The 15,991-nt window shown below is 35.8% G+C and overlaps 2 protein-coding genes across 5 annotated transcripts in view; one reads left to right on the top strand and one right to left on the bottom strand.

Annotated features, from left to right (window-relative positions):
* The window catches only part of DONSON (DNA replication fork stabilization factor DONSON), a 16,438-nt gene extending 5,972 nt beyond the window's left edge, over positions 1–10,466 (top strand). The window contains exons 6-11 of one of the 2 annotated variants that reach the window (XM_032396972.1): positions 222–303; positions 419–523; positions 996–1,194; positions 2,469–2,681; positions 3,492–3,637; positions 10,035–10,466. In XM_032396972.1, the coding sequence (XP_032252863.1) occupies positions 222–303; positions 419–523; positions 996–1,194; positions 2,469–2,681; positions 3,492–3,629 (737 nt within the window). In that variant the 3' untranslated portion in view covers positions 3,630–3,637; positions 10,035–10,466. Of the gene's footprint in view, positions 1–221; positions 304–418; positions 524–995; positions 1,195–2,468; positions 2,682–3,491; positions 4,227–10,034 lie in introns of those variants that run through there. The other variant, XM_032396971.1, reaches the window with a different exon arrangement.
* Positions 4,497–15,991, bottom strand: part of SON (SON DNA and RNA binding protein) — a 32,354-nt gene continuing 20,859 nt past the window's right edge. Inside the window, exons 7-13 of one of the 3 annotated variants that reach the window (XR_004298461.1) lie at positions 14,234–14,344; positions 12,990–13,106; positions 9,457–9,536; positions 8,637–8,784; positions 6,349–6,420; positions 6,126–6,241; positions 5,442–5,611 (exon numbers count right to left, since the gene is read on the bottom strand). Coding sequence is in view for 2 of the 3 variants with exons in the window: in XM_032396964.1 (XP_032252855.1) it covers positions 5,400–5,558; positions 6,126–6,241; positions 6,349–6,420; positions 8,637–8,784; positions 12,990–13,106; positions 14,234–14,344 (723 nt within the window). In the remaining variant the exon portion in view is untranslated. Of the gene's footprint in view, positions 5,612–6,125; positions 6,242–6,348; positions 6,421–8,636; positions 8,785–9,456; positions 9,537–12,989; positions 13,107–14,233; positions 14,345–15,991 lie in introns of all 3 variants that reach the window. The other 2 variants (XM_032396964.1, XM_032396965.1) reach the window with 2 other exon arrangements.

Genomic DNA, 15,991 nt, shown 5'->3' with positions numbered 1-15,991 from the left:
CGCGATCCCAGGACCCTGGGACCATGCCCTGAGCCGAAGGCAGACGCCCAACGTCTGAGCCACCTCAGGCCCCCTAAATAAAATCTTTAAAAAAAAAAAAAAGATCAAGTGTAAAAGCTCAAATCTTCAGATTTCATACTCTCTAAAAGTAGGGCACACCTGTTAAGTTCTTTGAGATTATATTAAAGAAAACTTAGTTACATTTTTCTTTTCTCATGTAGGTATTGAATTTTCTCTGCCGTTAATAAAAGAAAATGGCCATGGGAAGAAAAAGGCATCTGGAACAAGCCTGGGACAGGGGGAGTATGTGATTAAAATCACCTTTTACGTCACCTAAGGACTTATGGACTCAGTGTAGTTGTTTTGTAGAGGGAACAGTTTTATGAAATGGAAACTCTTAACTCTAACAATTTTCTAGGGAACAAGTAATCAGTGATGAGGATGAAGATGAAAGTTTTTCCTGGCTGGAAGAGATGGGTGTGCAAGATAAAATTAAAAAACCAGACATACTCTCTATCAAGCTGTATCCTTCAGTTGTGTTAACTACAGTTGGTTTTCATTGAATTAAGTTAGTGAACTATGTATGTAATACTGATTGACAGCTTTATTTGACTGTAATCTTAAATTATCTTAAGATCATATTTAAACTAATTCTCCATCATGATATTAAATAACAGACTCCCTAAGTACCAGTAAATTGTGAACAATTATTACTAAACTGTTTTTTTTTTAAATGAAAACATTCCATATAGAGCATGTTTTTGACTAGAGAAGAAATTAGTTTTTGTTAGGTGTCAACTTCTAGCAAATTCAAATGGTCAAAGAGAAATTTTGATGTAAACAGGTGCGTTATAATTGCAGCAGAGTTGGGGGTAGCAAGAGTATTTCCAGTTCCGAATGGAAAGAAAGGGTCCAAGGTTATTCAGGATCAAGATGACTGTTTTTTCCATTGGTATGGGATTTAAATTTGCAAGTTCCTTGATTGTCATCTTCAGACGTAAAGAGAAACATGAAGTGCAAATGGATCACAGACCTGAGTCTGTTGTGTTGGTGAAGGGAATGAATACCCTTACGTTGCTGAATTTTTTGATCAACTCTAAGAGTTTAATTGCTAGCTCAGGTCCACAGGCAGGACTTCCACCAACCCTCTTATCGCCTGTAGCTTTCCGAGGTGCCACAATGCAAATGCTTAAGGTAATGAAAAGGGGGGAAAAAAATCCACACTAATCCTCATAAACTAGCCTTTTAAGAAGAAATCAAGAACAAATTCTTGTATGGTGCAGATTTTGTCTTTGCTTTCCTCCCAGTAAAAAAAATTCATTGATATAAAGGTATATCAAAGGAATTACATGAAAATACAGTAATTATATGAAATGTTTTATTTGAATTACATGAAAATCGTTTTTTCTGACTGAATAAATATGATTGGCAACAAAAGAATTTTGCCATATGGAAAAGTTGCTTAATCTCATTTTGTCTCATTTCTTAACCAATTAAAGAACCTAGCCAAGATTGTTAGGTTACATTATTAATGTCAAAACCTGAATCATGGGTAAGTGAAAAGAATAGCTGTATATTGATAGTGATGAAAAAAATGACGCGTGTAAATACAAAATACATAGTGAATGTTACTAGCAATAGAATTATTTACTTTTAAAAACAGAATTTATTCTTATATTTATTTGCCCAATATTCTGCATTGAAAACATATTACCAAATTGGGATGGGAGGTGGGCAAAAAGGGGTAAAGGGGAGTGGGAGTTGAGTGCTTCCAGCTATAGAATAGAGTAAGTCAGGGAAATGAAAGTCACCGCATAGGAAATATAGTCAGCGGTACTGTAATAGCATTGTATGGTGACAGATGGGAGCTACACTTAACGAGCATAGCATAATGTGTATAGTTGTAGAATCACTGTTGTACACCTGAAACTAATGTAACATTGTGTGTCAACTGTACTTCCATTAGAAAAAATTGTAATAGGGGAACCTGGGTGGCTCAGTCATTAAGCGACTGATTCTTAGCTCAGGTCTTGATCTCAGGGTCATGAGTTCAAGCCCCAAATTGGGCTCCATGCTGGGTATGGAGCCTACTTAAAAAAAATTTTTTTTGATAAAAAAGTGTATTACTAAATCAGATACCATATGAAAAATCATAGTCTCTAAAACATGCATAAACCGAGTCATAATTTGGAGAAGATGTGCTACAGATGGAGAATTAACACTTTTACTCCCATAGCGTTCTTGGGTGGTCTTGTGCACTACTGTATGCTATGATCACAAGCGTAGTAGCTACTGTCACCATACAGTGCTATTAAAATACCACTGACTATATTCCCTCTATGCTGTACCTTTTAGTCCGTAACTAATAAAAAGGAAAACCCAAATGAAGTTACTGGACAAGTCTTTAGCTAGGGACAAAAAAGCTTGAGAGATGGTGACCATAATTTTTTCTTTAAATTTTCTTGAAGGCACGAAGTGTAAATGTGAAGACACAAGCTGTTTCTGGATACAAAGATCAATTTAGTTTGGAGATTACAGGTCCTGTCATGCCTCATTCTCTACATTCTGTAACCATGCTACTCAGATCTTCACAAAAGGGGTCATTTTCTGCTGGACTGTATACACATGAGCCAACTGCTGTATTTAATATCTGCCTGCCAGTGAATAAAGTACTGGATAAGGTAAGTAGACAGCTGTATGCGTATTTCATTGTAGCTCGTTTCCTCAGATGCAAGAAATAAGTGATTTACAATGAGCCAAACTTGTATCTCAGCTTATTAAACTGTACTATTTATCAGTGCTAATTACTAAGATGAAGGGATAAGATTTGGTTTTTTTAAGGTAAATTTTATGAATTTAGGTGGTTGTACTCAACGACTAAAGAACTTCCCAAACAAAAAGGCAAGTTATGTTCATGACCATCTCAGATCCACAAATTAATAGTACCTGATTCTTTTATTATAAACAACTATGGGTATTTAACCAGTATTTGCTTTTAATTTTGGACATAGTTAGGTTTTTATTTACAGGTATTAAGACCTTTAAAATTGCCTCATGCTTTTATCATTTGCCAGACTTCTGAAAATAACCAAAATTATTTGTGGATGCTATTGTATGTGAAAATTTTTAGGGTCAACTTCTATTGATAATGAACTGCCTTTATCTTATAAGCAAATGATTAAGGCAGGTTATTTGTCAAAGTTCCCATGGTAATTACTAAAATGAGTGTCCAGGGGCACCCAGCGGACTCAGTTGGTAGAGCATGCGACTCTTGATATCAGGGTTCTGGGTTCAAGCCCCACATTGGGCATGCAGGCTACTCTAAAATAGAAAGGGGAACCTAAGCTGGTTCAGCCGGAAGAGCATGCAACGCTTGCCAGGGTCATGAATTCAAGCCCCACACAGAGATTACTAAAAAATATAAAAATAAAAGTAATGAGTGTTCAAAGACTGATGTGCTTTTTAACTAACTAGAGTACAAATTTCCACAGGAGACTGTTCATGAGGAGCTTGCTAACTGTGGGTTGCATCCTAAGACTCTGGACCAACTCAGTCAAACACCAATACTGGGAAAATCATCTTTAAGGCATGTGGAAATGAGTGACTACGTTTATAATTGGAGATCCTGAACACCAAAGTAAGCCTAAAAGGAATCTTTGAGGAAAAAGCCTTCTAGCAAGGAAATTCAAGATTGTTATCCCTTTGGCTCTAAAGTTCATTTTGAAGTTAAAGGAATATAACTATCTTTAAAATATTCAAATATTTATAAATGTTAACCTTTTAATTTTTATTACATGCGTTAAGCAATAGGATTAAGATTTTTAAATCAGCCTATTTTTTAGTATTCTGATTAGATCATTCAGATATGAAGACAACTCCCAACTTTTTAAAAACATCAGTAACTTGAAACTTCCAGACCCTTACAACCTAATTATAAACTGAGTAGAAAACTGAATGTCATGAATGTCAGTGTTTCCTTGCAACTGGGAAATTGAAGCTAAATTACTATCCGTTATCTCCTGGCATTGTGACTGATGGCATCAGGGCAGAACTGTACTTGATAAATCACCTGCAATTATACGCAGGTTCTAGCTTTATAAAGATACACAACAAATGTAGAAATTTATCTGCTGAGCTGATTGTTGATGTGTCTACTTAGTTGCTGCTTTCCTTCTGATTTATAATTCCTTTATTCTCAAATATATTAAATTTGGCTTTTTAATGCATGTTAATTCAGATAAGGGTATTTTGTATTCCACATAGAATAGTGTTAATTGTAATGTATGCTCAGCTGTCATGGTAAAGTAGTATTTATTGCTCTGGGGTGTGTGGGTGGATGGGTGGGGGTGTGAGTGTGTGTGTGTGTGTGTGTATAATTCAGATTTTCTTAAAAATAAAAGTACTTAGAAATCAAAAGCACTGGGTAAAGAAATAACAGTATTTAGTGAAGAAGTATGTGTTCACTTTATGATCCAGAAAATAAAACACCACATTTATTCCAGAGAAGTTTATATTTGGGCCTTAAGCTTTTGAAAATAAAGTTTAGAGACATAGCATTATGAATACCACTGTAATACACATGAAATATTCTATCAGACCCTAAAAATTAACATAAACTTAAACTTTCTCATAGTCAACAAAATAGTGGCTGGGTGCCGATTTTATTAGATAAGTTGGTTACAGCATTTTAATTATCATTTAACGTCTATCTAGGTGTAGCTGAAATTCAAAATGCACATCAAAGTAAAACTATATCACAACTCAATGCCATACTAAATGTACTTGGCCTCTGCAGAATTCTAATCGGACTTCATTTTGACTCCCTTCTCATGGCCCAAGTGGCTTTGATGGGAATGCAGGACTTAGTGCAGATCATCACACAACATACCACTTTCTTTTTATAACCTCTACAAAATTTTAAGGGGAGATGGTGGCTATTAGCCCTGTGGAACAGATCTTGCTTGATTACCTCAGTAACACTGGCCCAATATCTGTCCAGCAGAACCCATTGTGAACTAGTACAAGGTGCACAGCCCTTCACTGATTACAGGCAAGTGTTACAGCAGCCTAGCCATAAGGAAGGGAGGTTACATCATAGTACAAAATACAGTATAAAAGCGTTATTTAACATTCCACACTGAAGATTACGGATGCCTTCAAACAATCGTTTGGATGTTAGCCACTTAAACAAATACATCACTAAGGTAAACAATATAAACATACCAAAACCCTGTATGGTTAAATACAATTTCCATGGTACAAAAATCAAAGCCTGGAGATGTTTGTACAGATTGCTTTTTACACAATGTCTTAAATTGCCAAATATTTACAACATTAAAGAGGAAATACATTTTGATGCAGAGTAAAATTATCTGAAATGATTAATATAAAACCTCAATCTATCTACGTGAGGCACTCCTGAAGCAAGTGGCATTAGCCATGAGGTCCTTTGGTACAAGGCCCATTGCTTGAAGAACCACAGTAGCTGCTGTGGCTTTAGCATGCTTCTTATTAGGGCTGGCAAAGCTGGGCTGGTAAGCGCTTCCATTTATCAATACCTATTCAAGAAAAACATACAATTGGGCTGGTAAGGGCTTCCATTTCTCAATACCTATTCAAGAAAAACATACAATAAGAACAGCATCAAACTTTAATATCTATTAGCTTTGTATTTTTTCACTAAATGCTAGAAAAATAATTTACAAAAATATAAACCCCACACTATGTAAGTCAAATTAATCTCAACCCAGAAGCAGCAAATCATTTGGGAAAAGGGACTGCAAATTAAAAGCAGGTCTCCAAATGGGGGGGAGGGGGGTGGAGAAAACCCTGATAAAACTATAAATTAATTCCCCATGTTCCATTAGAAAATGTCAACAAACTGTTCACCAGATTTTTGCCCACATCTTTCCCTCCAACATTTTTGAAAACCAGGATATTAACAGGTCATATTAAAGTATACTTAAATATTTAAGAACCCAAAAAACCTACCACTTCTACCCACACATACATATTCACTCCCAACCCACAATGTATCAATCCTGTGACCATTCAATGCCTATCCCTCACCCACTAAGTCATCAAATTAATAGGGGTATACAATTAATGCAGAAATTCATATTTACCCTAAAGAGAAAATGTTTGCGATGATCTGGGCCACTATCATGGACCAAGAGAAATTCTGGTGGTTGCCACCTTCTCTTATTACAGATTTCCATCAAAGCAGACACAGGATGTTTGCCTGCAGAGGAAAAAATAACCATTTGTTAATTATTTTCACTATCTGTGGCAAAGAATTATGAATTCAAGGTGGGGATGGGACAAGAGGAAATTAAAACGTACTCTCACCTGACAGATCTTTCATTGCAGCAGAGAAGTTTCCGGACCTCTTTTGTGCTCTTTCTCCTACTGCAACAAGACCTTTAAAATAAAAAGCCAGTGTTCACTGAATAAACTCCAAAGCATCATTTTAAAATTATAATATACAATGATTCCCTCTACAGGAATCTGAATCTCAACCTATGCCTTCCAATAAAATATTCAACTCCCACTACCCTTGATTTTTATATAATTTGACTTGTTTTCCTCTATTTCAATATGTAAACCTATATACTTTATGTTCATATACCTTGGTACTAGAAGTTGTATAAAAAAAATCAAATGTTCAGAGAACACAAAAACTTAGTATATGAATAGTGCCATATTTAACATCTCCAGGACTGTTTCTTTGTAAGTTGAAAAAGTAGTGGCTCTTTATTACAAGTGATTTCTAAAGGCTTCCCATCCCTTAAAACACAATGCTCAGTTAATTAAGTTACCCAAAAGGTGAGGATTTCAGGCCACACATCCCAAACAATTAAAAGTGAGAAAGTGTCTCTATAAATGGGTCTATATTTTTCTCAGCAAACAACCCCTTTCTGACTTATCAAATGAACATGTTCACAGAAGACAGACGATCTCACTGCATGACCTCCCTTCCCAATGGGATCTCACTGTATTACTAGCCAAAATCCATGCTTTCCTGCTTCCATTTTTCCTAGAACTTTCAATCAGTTCTTCACTAATTCTGCTAGTATGCTTCTCCAAACCCAACACCTATTACACAATTCCAACGAGGATGTTCCCTGGAATTACATAATGCATTCACAGATGTTTTCTTCCAATCACCTTTTATGACACAAAAAAATCTATTCAACTTGTGTAAGTAAGACAGTGTCAATGTGACATCAGTACAATATCCTTTTCTAATTTAGAGTTTGAATTAATGCTACAGCACAGAATGATTCTCATGCTATTTTCAGCCTACTGGAGAATCATTACATTAAATCCCTCCAATTTGGGGGGGGGGAATGGCATCACAGTATTCTATGTGGATGACAATATAGAAATTCTGATGCAAAACATTTTATAAGACACACAATTTGGTCTGAGCTAATTGGTTTCTAAATTCACTGACACAGAATAATTTAATTGCATTAACTTCAACTTACCTTTCTGACTGCAAAGATAAGGAAAATTAATTCCACTTTTGAACTTTCCAGTTCTTAAAAATCAGGCTTATACAAGCTATTGAAATCACACTGAGCTGACAGCCCAGCCCCATCTGATTCTATGTAAGACGTTAATCCAAGGGAAGAAATTACTTAAAAGGTACCAATTGGCTGTTATCAATGAGCACTAAACGTATATATATATACATGTATATATGTATTTTTTTTAATGGGGGGGGCAGAGAGAGAGAGAATCCCAAGCGGGCTCCACATTAGTGTGGAAACCTAATGCAGGGCTCAATCTCAAGACCCTGAAGATCATGACCTGAGCCGAAATCAAGAGTCAAATGCTTAACTGACTGAGCCACCCAGCTGCCCCCCAAGTATATTTTTAATACTTAGCAACTGCATGCAGGCTATGTAAACAGATCTACATCTGAGTAGCATAATAAAGATTTTTAAAAGTTCCAAGGTGCCCCAAGCACAAGGTAAAATGAAGAGCTGACACTGCTATCAGCAACTGGTCTACTATTCTCCAGCGCCAACCCCAGAAAACTCAATTACAGAGCTTTAAAAAAGGGACATGCCAAAGGGGTATATAGGATGAAGACAAAACAGCACTCTAAAAGGAAATAAGGAGAATATGTGGGATAAAATATCTGAGAAAGGAAAAAAATACAGCCCAGAAACAAAGACAAGTATATGTTCCCTGTCGAGAGAAAACAAAATGGGGATACCGTTTACTAAAACTATTGGAATTTCTAGTTGAAATTTCAATCACACTGATATATGCACATTTCCATAATATTTAAAACTAACATTAAGACCATCTTTTAGCTCAAAATAGTGACTCCATCTATATCTATACAAGCTGCCACAAATGGGTAAAACTTTCGTTTCCTAAACAAACAGCTGTAGATATGCTACAGTTAAGCATCACGGACATCAAAATGTAGGAAGGTTATGTTGGAAAAAAAAAAATTTTTTTTTAAAAGAGGCGCCCAGCTGGCTCTGTCAGTAGAGCATGACTCATGATCTCAGGATTGTAAGTTCAAGCTCATATTGGGCACAAAAGAAGTAGGACAGTTAATGAAACCCTAAAATATCAAAGGAGGTATAATCAACATTCCCAAAACAATGTGTTACCTTTTCGGTCTGTCTTAAAATCAACTAGGATAGGTTCCTTATTTCCTTCTTTGTTTTTTCCTAATCCTTCTCCTTCTCTCCAGCCCATTTTTCTCATCAAAACGGCTCCCATTCCTCCAGTTACTGGGGCTGCTCTTAAGAACTGATCCTATCCAAAGAAAGAAAGGTAAAATGTCCCCATTTCACAGTTAGAATTTGACTACAAACTGTGTTAACTTAAAAAAAAAAAAAATCTTATTTTACTTCTAGATCTGATATAGCAATTAAATTTTAATTTCTATACTTAATATACATACTGTAGTGTGGATGTTCTAAGTATTTTCACATTAACATAATAATATTTTGAAAGTCAAATGAGGCAAATAAATGGCAGTTTAAAACAGTGGCCCTCATGCCCCCCTCCAAAAAAAAAAAAAAAAAAATTAGAACACTCCTGTTTTCGTCCACTATTTAGGTTCACTGGTATCTCTTCTTAGCTTGCAAAATAAAAAGAAGGCAATGTTAAAACAGTCAAATATTAATTGTCCCAGGTGTACCTAGTTAATGAATAAAGCCCAGAAATCATTCAGAAATAGTTTGGACACTGAAGAAGCATACTGTTAACATCCCAAGTTTTCTTCCCCATTCTACCATAAAGCAAGTATAAATATTTTACTTAGAAAATCCCTATGAAGCAAAAAGATAACTCTTTATATTTACACAGTAAGAAATGGACAGTCACATAAAATACCCTGTCATTATACCAAACTGAAACTGAATTCTTTTAAAACCTAGCGTGATGTTAAAAGACTTGTAAAAAACTCCTTAAGCGTTTACATACCTAGGCCTCGGTGGCAGCAGTGTTGTGAATAGTAGGGCTGGCACTGACCGGGGCAAGAAGACAGCTACAAGGATTTGGCCCTGAAACAAGTTTCCATACAGAGGGGTGAAAGTTCACAGGTTATTCTGTGAACAGTCATCTCTCTTGTATCCAACCCACTGAACCATAATTTCCATCAAAGCAGCAAACCACTTAATGTCATAAGATGCACAACTATATACATTAGCATGGTCAACAGTCATTTTCATACATTAATAAATAAATAGGCGATGCCTCTATTTTAAAGGACATCCATGTACACAAAACAAATTCTGTTGATTTTTATGGTCATTTTTTTTTTAAATTTGTAACATCTCCAAATCCTGCTTTACCTCCCCTTGTTATTAAATTTTTGAGTTACGTTCTCTAGCAAATATATAGCAAAAGTCATTAACTTATCAACAGAGGGAGTCAAAACTTTTGGTAGCTCTGGAAAGAGTATGCATTGTTTCCTGTATTGATAAGTTAATACTAAATTTTTTAAATCTTGTTTTTACACAGTAGTAAAACTGTATCATCTTATTTTTTTTTTTCCCCAGCTTTGTAAATTATATGCTGGGGAGAAAGCATGCCAATGATGTGTGACTAGACATTAAGTTCAACAAGGTGCTCTGATGGAAGGAGGCAGCTGTGGAGGTAAAAACATACCCCTGGTTCAGTTCCTTATGTGGTGCAGGCCATGCAGTGTTGATGTATAAAGAGAAAAGTTAGCTGATGCTTGGATATCAACTGCCTTGTTGCTACACACCTACAGTGACTTTTACTTACTTCCAGGTTCATCCGCCCCTCTTTTCCAGGCAACACTCCTAAAAAAAAGGGCAACTGTGCAGAGTATAACGCAAATTCCCAAATAACCCAGGCTTCCAACTCGGCTTCCATTCTCTACTATCTTCATGTTTCTTTAACCCCCGTGTGTATACAGTTCACCAAAAAGCTGCTTACTCTAATGAAACTATTAATAGTAAACAAAACCCATCGGGTCATGTCCAAATCATTTAATTCCAAAAAATCAAGGTTCTTTTAAATCAATTACCAGTTAAAAATGTTTTACTGACAAAGAGTAGTAACGGTAAAACTCTCATTCTTTTTCATCTAAGAATATACTACCACAAACTAAAAAGAATATGGAGAATGTTGGCATTCCAAGGGGTTTTTAGCATAGAAGAGGGTGTTGGGCTATAGCAAGGCAAGAAAAGCTATATGATCACTGAAAAAGTTTGCTAAACGCAATAAACATTTTGTGGTATTTGACAGTGAAGATAAATGCTAAATTTTCAGCTAAGGACTTTTCCACATTTTTATAAATGTTCCTTCCTTCGTATCAGTAACAAATGTTCTTCTGTAAACATATAAATGGGAGTTTTTCTGAAAGCACAGCTTTCTTATTATTATTTTAAAAACTTCTCTGATGAACACATATCATTTATCGAAATGACTTACATAACATTTAACATAATGTGAACTATTTAAAACCTGTCAACTGCCTACAAGACTGGAAGTCAAAAAAAAATTTAAGGGAGAGTTTGCAGGAAGCCAATTTAATCATTAAGAGATTCATTTTTGCAAGTTATGTTAACATGATTTTTAGAACTATATAAGCATTATGGATCAGTACTTCATTATACAAATGAAGTCCAAAATTTTGCAATGGAATAGCATTCAGAAGTTTCTACCTAATAATGTTCAAGACTATTTAATTTTTATGTGCCTAACCACCCACATAAGCTTCAAGTCTAACTTTCTGAAATACTGAGCACCCAAGCTTCAAGATTAAATAGTATTAAAGAATTAAAACTATTCAAAAGGTGTATAATTATAATTCTTCCCAATGAGATGAGAGCCATTTTCAAATACTACACAAATCACTATATTTTTAAACACTGTAATATAGTTAAGTCCAAAATGAACTCAAAACTTAAAATATTTTGCTAGATTTTCATTTTTTCTAACACCAATCCCTAGTAAATTGCAATTTATAATTACCTAGTAAAAGTTGTAAATTTTTCATAAATCTGACCATATACTCACTATACACCTATTAGTGCAACTACCTCCCCCCCCCAAAATGGCAGGCAAACTGAGGATACCATGTCTTATATTAATTTGTTAATAAGAGGGTCATTAGAGATAATGCTATCAAAATTGAAATATTATGAGATTAAAAGAGCCGAAGCAACCAAAATCTCATTTTGCCGAAATTCAGTTCATTCCCTGGGCATCACTGCAATTCTTCATAGGTGCCCGTCACGCTATTAATTACCACCCTGTGAAGCAGTAATAAGGACTTGTCTTCTCATGACACTTGGAGACTGAAATTCCAAGTGATTACTTGCCCATGATCACAAAAGCAGTCAGGAGTACAGCGGGATAAAGAAACCTTCCCAATCCTTTAGACCACGCAGCCTCCCAGTTTCAGCACTGCCATGCTGCCAGTACTCCTGAAACAAATTTCCCATCACCCATCCAACCAAACCACATCCCTTCACCAGAAGGCATTTCTTTAGAAAGCCCTTCTTAACCACCTAAGACTCCCCCAACGAGGCAGCCGTAGGTGGAGTTCACAGGTCTCACTGCAGGAATCTGAAACCAGGAGCACCTACATCTTCACATCACGAGGCGTCCGTCCTCTCCCTTGAATTTAGGTCTTATTTTATCCTGTTTTGTTCATGAGATCAGTGGTTCTCAAATTGAGCCTGTGGATCACCAGAGGCCACCAGGGCCTAAATGGTGGTCCACAGATAGTATCCTCCGTCCCCACCCCGCCCCCTTCACCACCCCTTCAGCACTGCCCCCCCCCCCCCCACACACACACACTCCAGCCCTCCTCCCCAGCCTTCCAGTCCCATGGCAAAATCACCACATGCAGTGCTAATACTGGGGCCTCCCAACCAACTTGCTGTAACCGGCAGCTGACAACCATAGGGATCGGGGGCTGGAGGTCACCAGAGAGGTGAGGAATAAGGGCCAAGAGAGCTTACAAGAGGGCACAGGCACTAAGGAAGGGGAAAGAAGGACAGAGGAATAGAGAAATGGAAAAACTGGGATGGTAAGAGGGCTCTTGGGGGCAGTGATCCACCAAAAATAAACCTGTAATAAAGTATCCCATGATGAGAAAAAATTTGAGAACCACTGCTTTGAAATCATTAGATTAGTAGTCCAACAGGAACTGTGGAACATTCTGAACAGCACCTGAGATACACTGTTAGCTTTCAAAACAGTTTTAAAAAACCACCCCCAAAAAACCAGCAGCAGCAATACAGAAATAACTTGAGGATATAAACGGAGCGGCTCTTAAGCCATATTTATACATTTGCCAGTCTCACAAATCAGGTCCATCTTCAGTGTCCATCCTAGAGTATACACACATAGCAAATCTACTCATGAACTTTGGTTAAAGTCACTGGCCTCTTCGTGCATTTTTAATAAAACATTTTCTAAAAAAAAAAATCTTAACTTTGTACTTGGCCACTTTCGTATGTGCAGATGTTGTGTACCTTTTTAATCCAGGCTTGGGCACCAGTATTAGCCAACTGTTCTTGTGTTAGAACCTGTACTCCCGTACTTCCGGTGAACTGACCAGGAATGGAGTTCAGCTGAGCCCAGGCATCAATCTGAAGGAAAAAAAGATGCCTCAATTAACTATGTAAAATTACTTATCTAATCAAAATCCCACTGGTTTATTTCACCACACGAAATGGTTTATTTTGTTCTTGAAAAGGCTAAGTAAGACTTAAAACTTCAACTTTTAAAACAGTATGCTGAATTTATACATATTTAAAATTGTTTTCTTAAACACTCCAAAGAAGCACTTTGGTAACATTCAGTGGGTCCCATTAATAACAAGATTTGAGATGTATTTCTAACAACTAAAAAGTATAACTATAATACTCATTCTTCAAAATATCACATGGATACATGAACACGGAAGAGAGTTCATACAGCAAAGGATCCCCGCCCTCTGCTTATGTACGTATAGAAATGTCATAATCACCTGAGTTTTTAACTACCTTCTTTGTGGTATTAGAAATCCAGAATAAATTCAAGAGACATGTTTAAGGAGTAATAAATACAGGAAATTGTTCAAACACATAAAACAGTTTTTTAAAACTGAGCACTACGTTAATCACCATCATTTACTGCGATGGTTAAAGAATCAGTGTCCGTCCTCCACAGATTGACTGCACACTGGTCTTGTCAGGCAGTGGTATTTCCTGATGTGTCTTAAAGTGTATTTACTGTTTCTGTACAGATCTACCAAAGGAATGTAGAAGACAAATGGAAAAGCTTCCACTGTTAAAAATATAGACTCTGGACTCAGACTGCCTAATCACTTTTTTTTTTTTTTTTACTTTTAATTCCAGTATAGTTAACATACAGCATCATCTTCATTTCAAGATGACCAACCAGTTTTCCTCCGCTGGAAACTGGGAAATCATAATAGTACCCACATCTCACAGGGCTACTATGGCTGCATAGCTACTTTTAGACACCAACTTACGAACTCTGTAAGGGCATGGAATTTTCTCTATTTTACTTTCCTAAAGAGTTCCTGCCACACAGCACACAATAAATACTTACTAAATGAATGATCATGCCCCAAATCACTTTCATTTAAAATAAGCTAATAATGCCAAATTATTTCCTTGGATTTTTAACATTTCAACAGCATGCCACAGACTTAGCTTATCTCACAACTATCTAATTAAATTCTCACTCAGACATTAGAACTGCTACATACCCGTTCCTGAGCTCGATTTAACATGCTCATGGCTTCAAGGTCAAATGCATTCTCACTGAGTCTTTTCTGAGCAAGTGCCCGCTCACTCATTGCTGTTGAGATGTCCACAGGCTAAGAAAGAAAACATAGATAATTATCTCAACTTACGATAGACCCCCTAAATTCTAAAAAGTGCTCTTATCTTTAGCTGCTGCATGTCAAAAATAAAATAGTCTTACAAATTAATAATCTTAAAAAGTACAGAGAAGATGCCAAAAAGTAAAGGAACCTTGGAAAGTAGACGAGGATTTAAGGTAAGTTACAAAGTATCAGAGGCAGTTGAACTCAACCCAAAATGCGATTTCATATTTTCTACTTTATCAAATTACAATCATAGAAAACTGCAAAGAACTTAAAACTCTCTAGCTTTCACTAACAAGTCATTTACAAAAAACTGAGAAATTTTGAACTATTTTTGAACTGTTATATGCATTAGCAGTTTTCATTTTACCTTACTTATTAGCATAACATTCAGAAGTAATAAGCAAGGTACTTGAATAAGCAAGCAGAAAACCACTATCCTGTCAGTGGCCTCTCCTTCACTCATCCACACATCTTTCCACCTTCTTGCAGATGCTCAGGGATAATTTGGTCTTAAGAACTCCACTTCTTCAAAAAATATTAAATAAATGATTTTTTGTTTTCAGTTTATATATATCAATGACCCAAATTAAAATAGTTCTGTGGGGGTACAGAACAACATGAACAAAAATACTTAAAATGAGGTATGTCTGAATAGACTTAGGTTTTCCTTTTCAAAGCTCATACCCTACCTGTAAAAACTTTGTGTTAAGCAGAGGTGACTTTATGGTTTAACTTTTTTAAATGCTTCATAATGTCCCAGGAAAATTCTTAAAGGTAATCTTTAGAACAAATTCCCAATTTATCAGTTTTGTGGAAGGCTCAACCATAAAAGGAAAATCAAGTATTTGATGTTCTTTTGTCTAATGTTAAGAGCTCATGTTGACTTATATCAACTTACCAATTCTTAATACTTTTCTTCTGACACAACTTAACCCATTAATATTTCCCAGTGATTGCACCCAAGAAAATTCATTTTCGGAAAATGTTTATTTGACATGGGAAGGTTTTCCTATATTCATTTACAAAGAATGATTAATGGGTACTGCTTGGATATGACAAACATAAGAAGTCAGGACGATAAGTTAACAGCTAAGGATTTTTCTTAAAAAGCTAAGTAAAGGCTATCTGTAATTTAACTGTGTACTGCATATGAAATACTACTTCTAAAATAAAGACCTATATAGTAGAGAAAGGTATGTGACCACTTGAGAGTAATTCTATCTCATGCATAAGAATTACTGATCTTCCTTTTCCTACCTTCAGAACCCCTTATTTTTCTATCATTCTTAGTTATCTTGCTGAATCATCTCATAATATTCTTCTAGCAAAATTAAATTTTTTCTTCCACACAGATTCTTATGTATTACCTTCTCAAAACGAAAGCAAAATGAATCGAACTCATTCTGTAATTGTACGGTTTATAGATCTCATGAATGAAAGATCTTAATTTCTTAGTTAATACAGTAAATTATCCATACTAATTAGAATATATCTGGGGCCTATAAAAAATAATCTAAGAAAAGTCACAATTAAACACTAAAAACTTTAGTGTCTTCACTTTTTACTTCTATTATAATTCTGATCAACTGCTAGCACTTTAAATGGGAACCCAGATATCTTAGGCCGAAATTTACA

The sequence above is a fragment of the Phoca vitulina genome, unplaced genomic scaffold (genome assembly GCF_004348235.1).
Source record: "Phoca vitulina isolate PV1807 unplaced genomic scaffold, GSC_HSeal_1.0 scaffold95, whole genome shotgun sequence".
NCBI lineage: Eukaryota > Metazoa > Chordata > Mammalia > Carnivora > Phocidae > Phoca > Phoca vitulina.
Note: the sequence above shows the minus strand (reverse complement) of the source record. Positions and strands in the feature narration are given on the sequence as shown.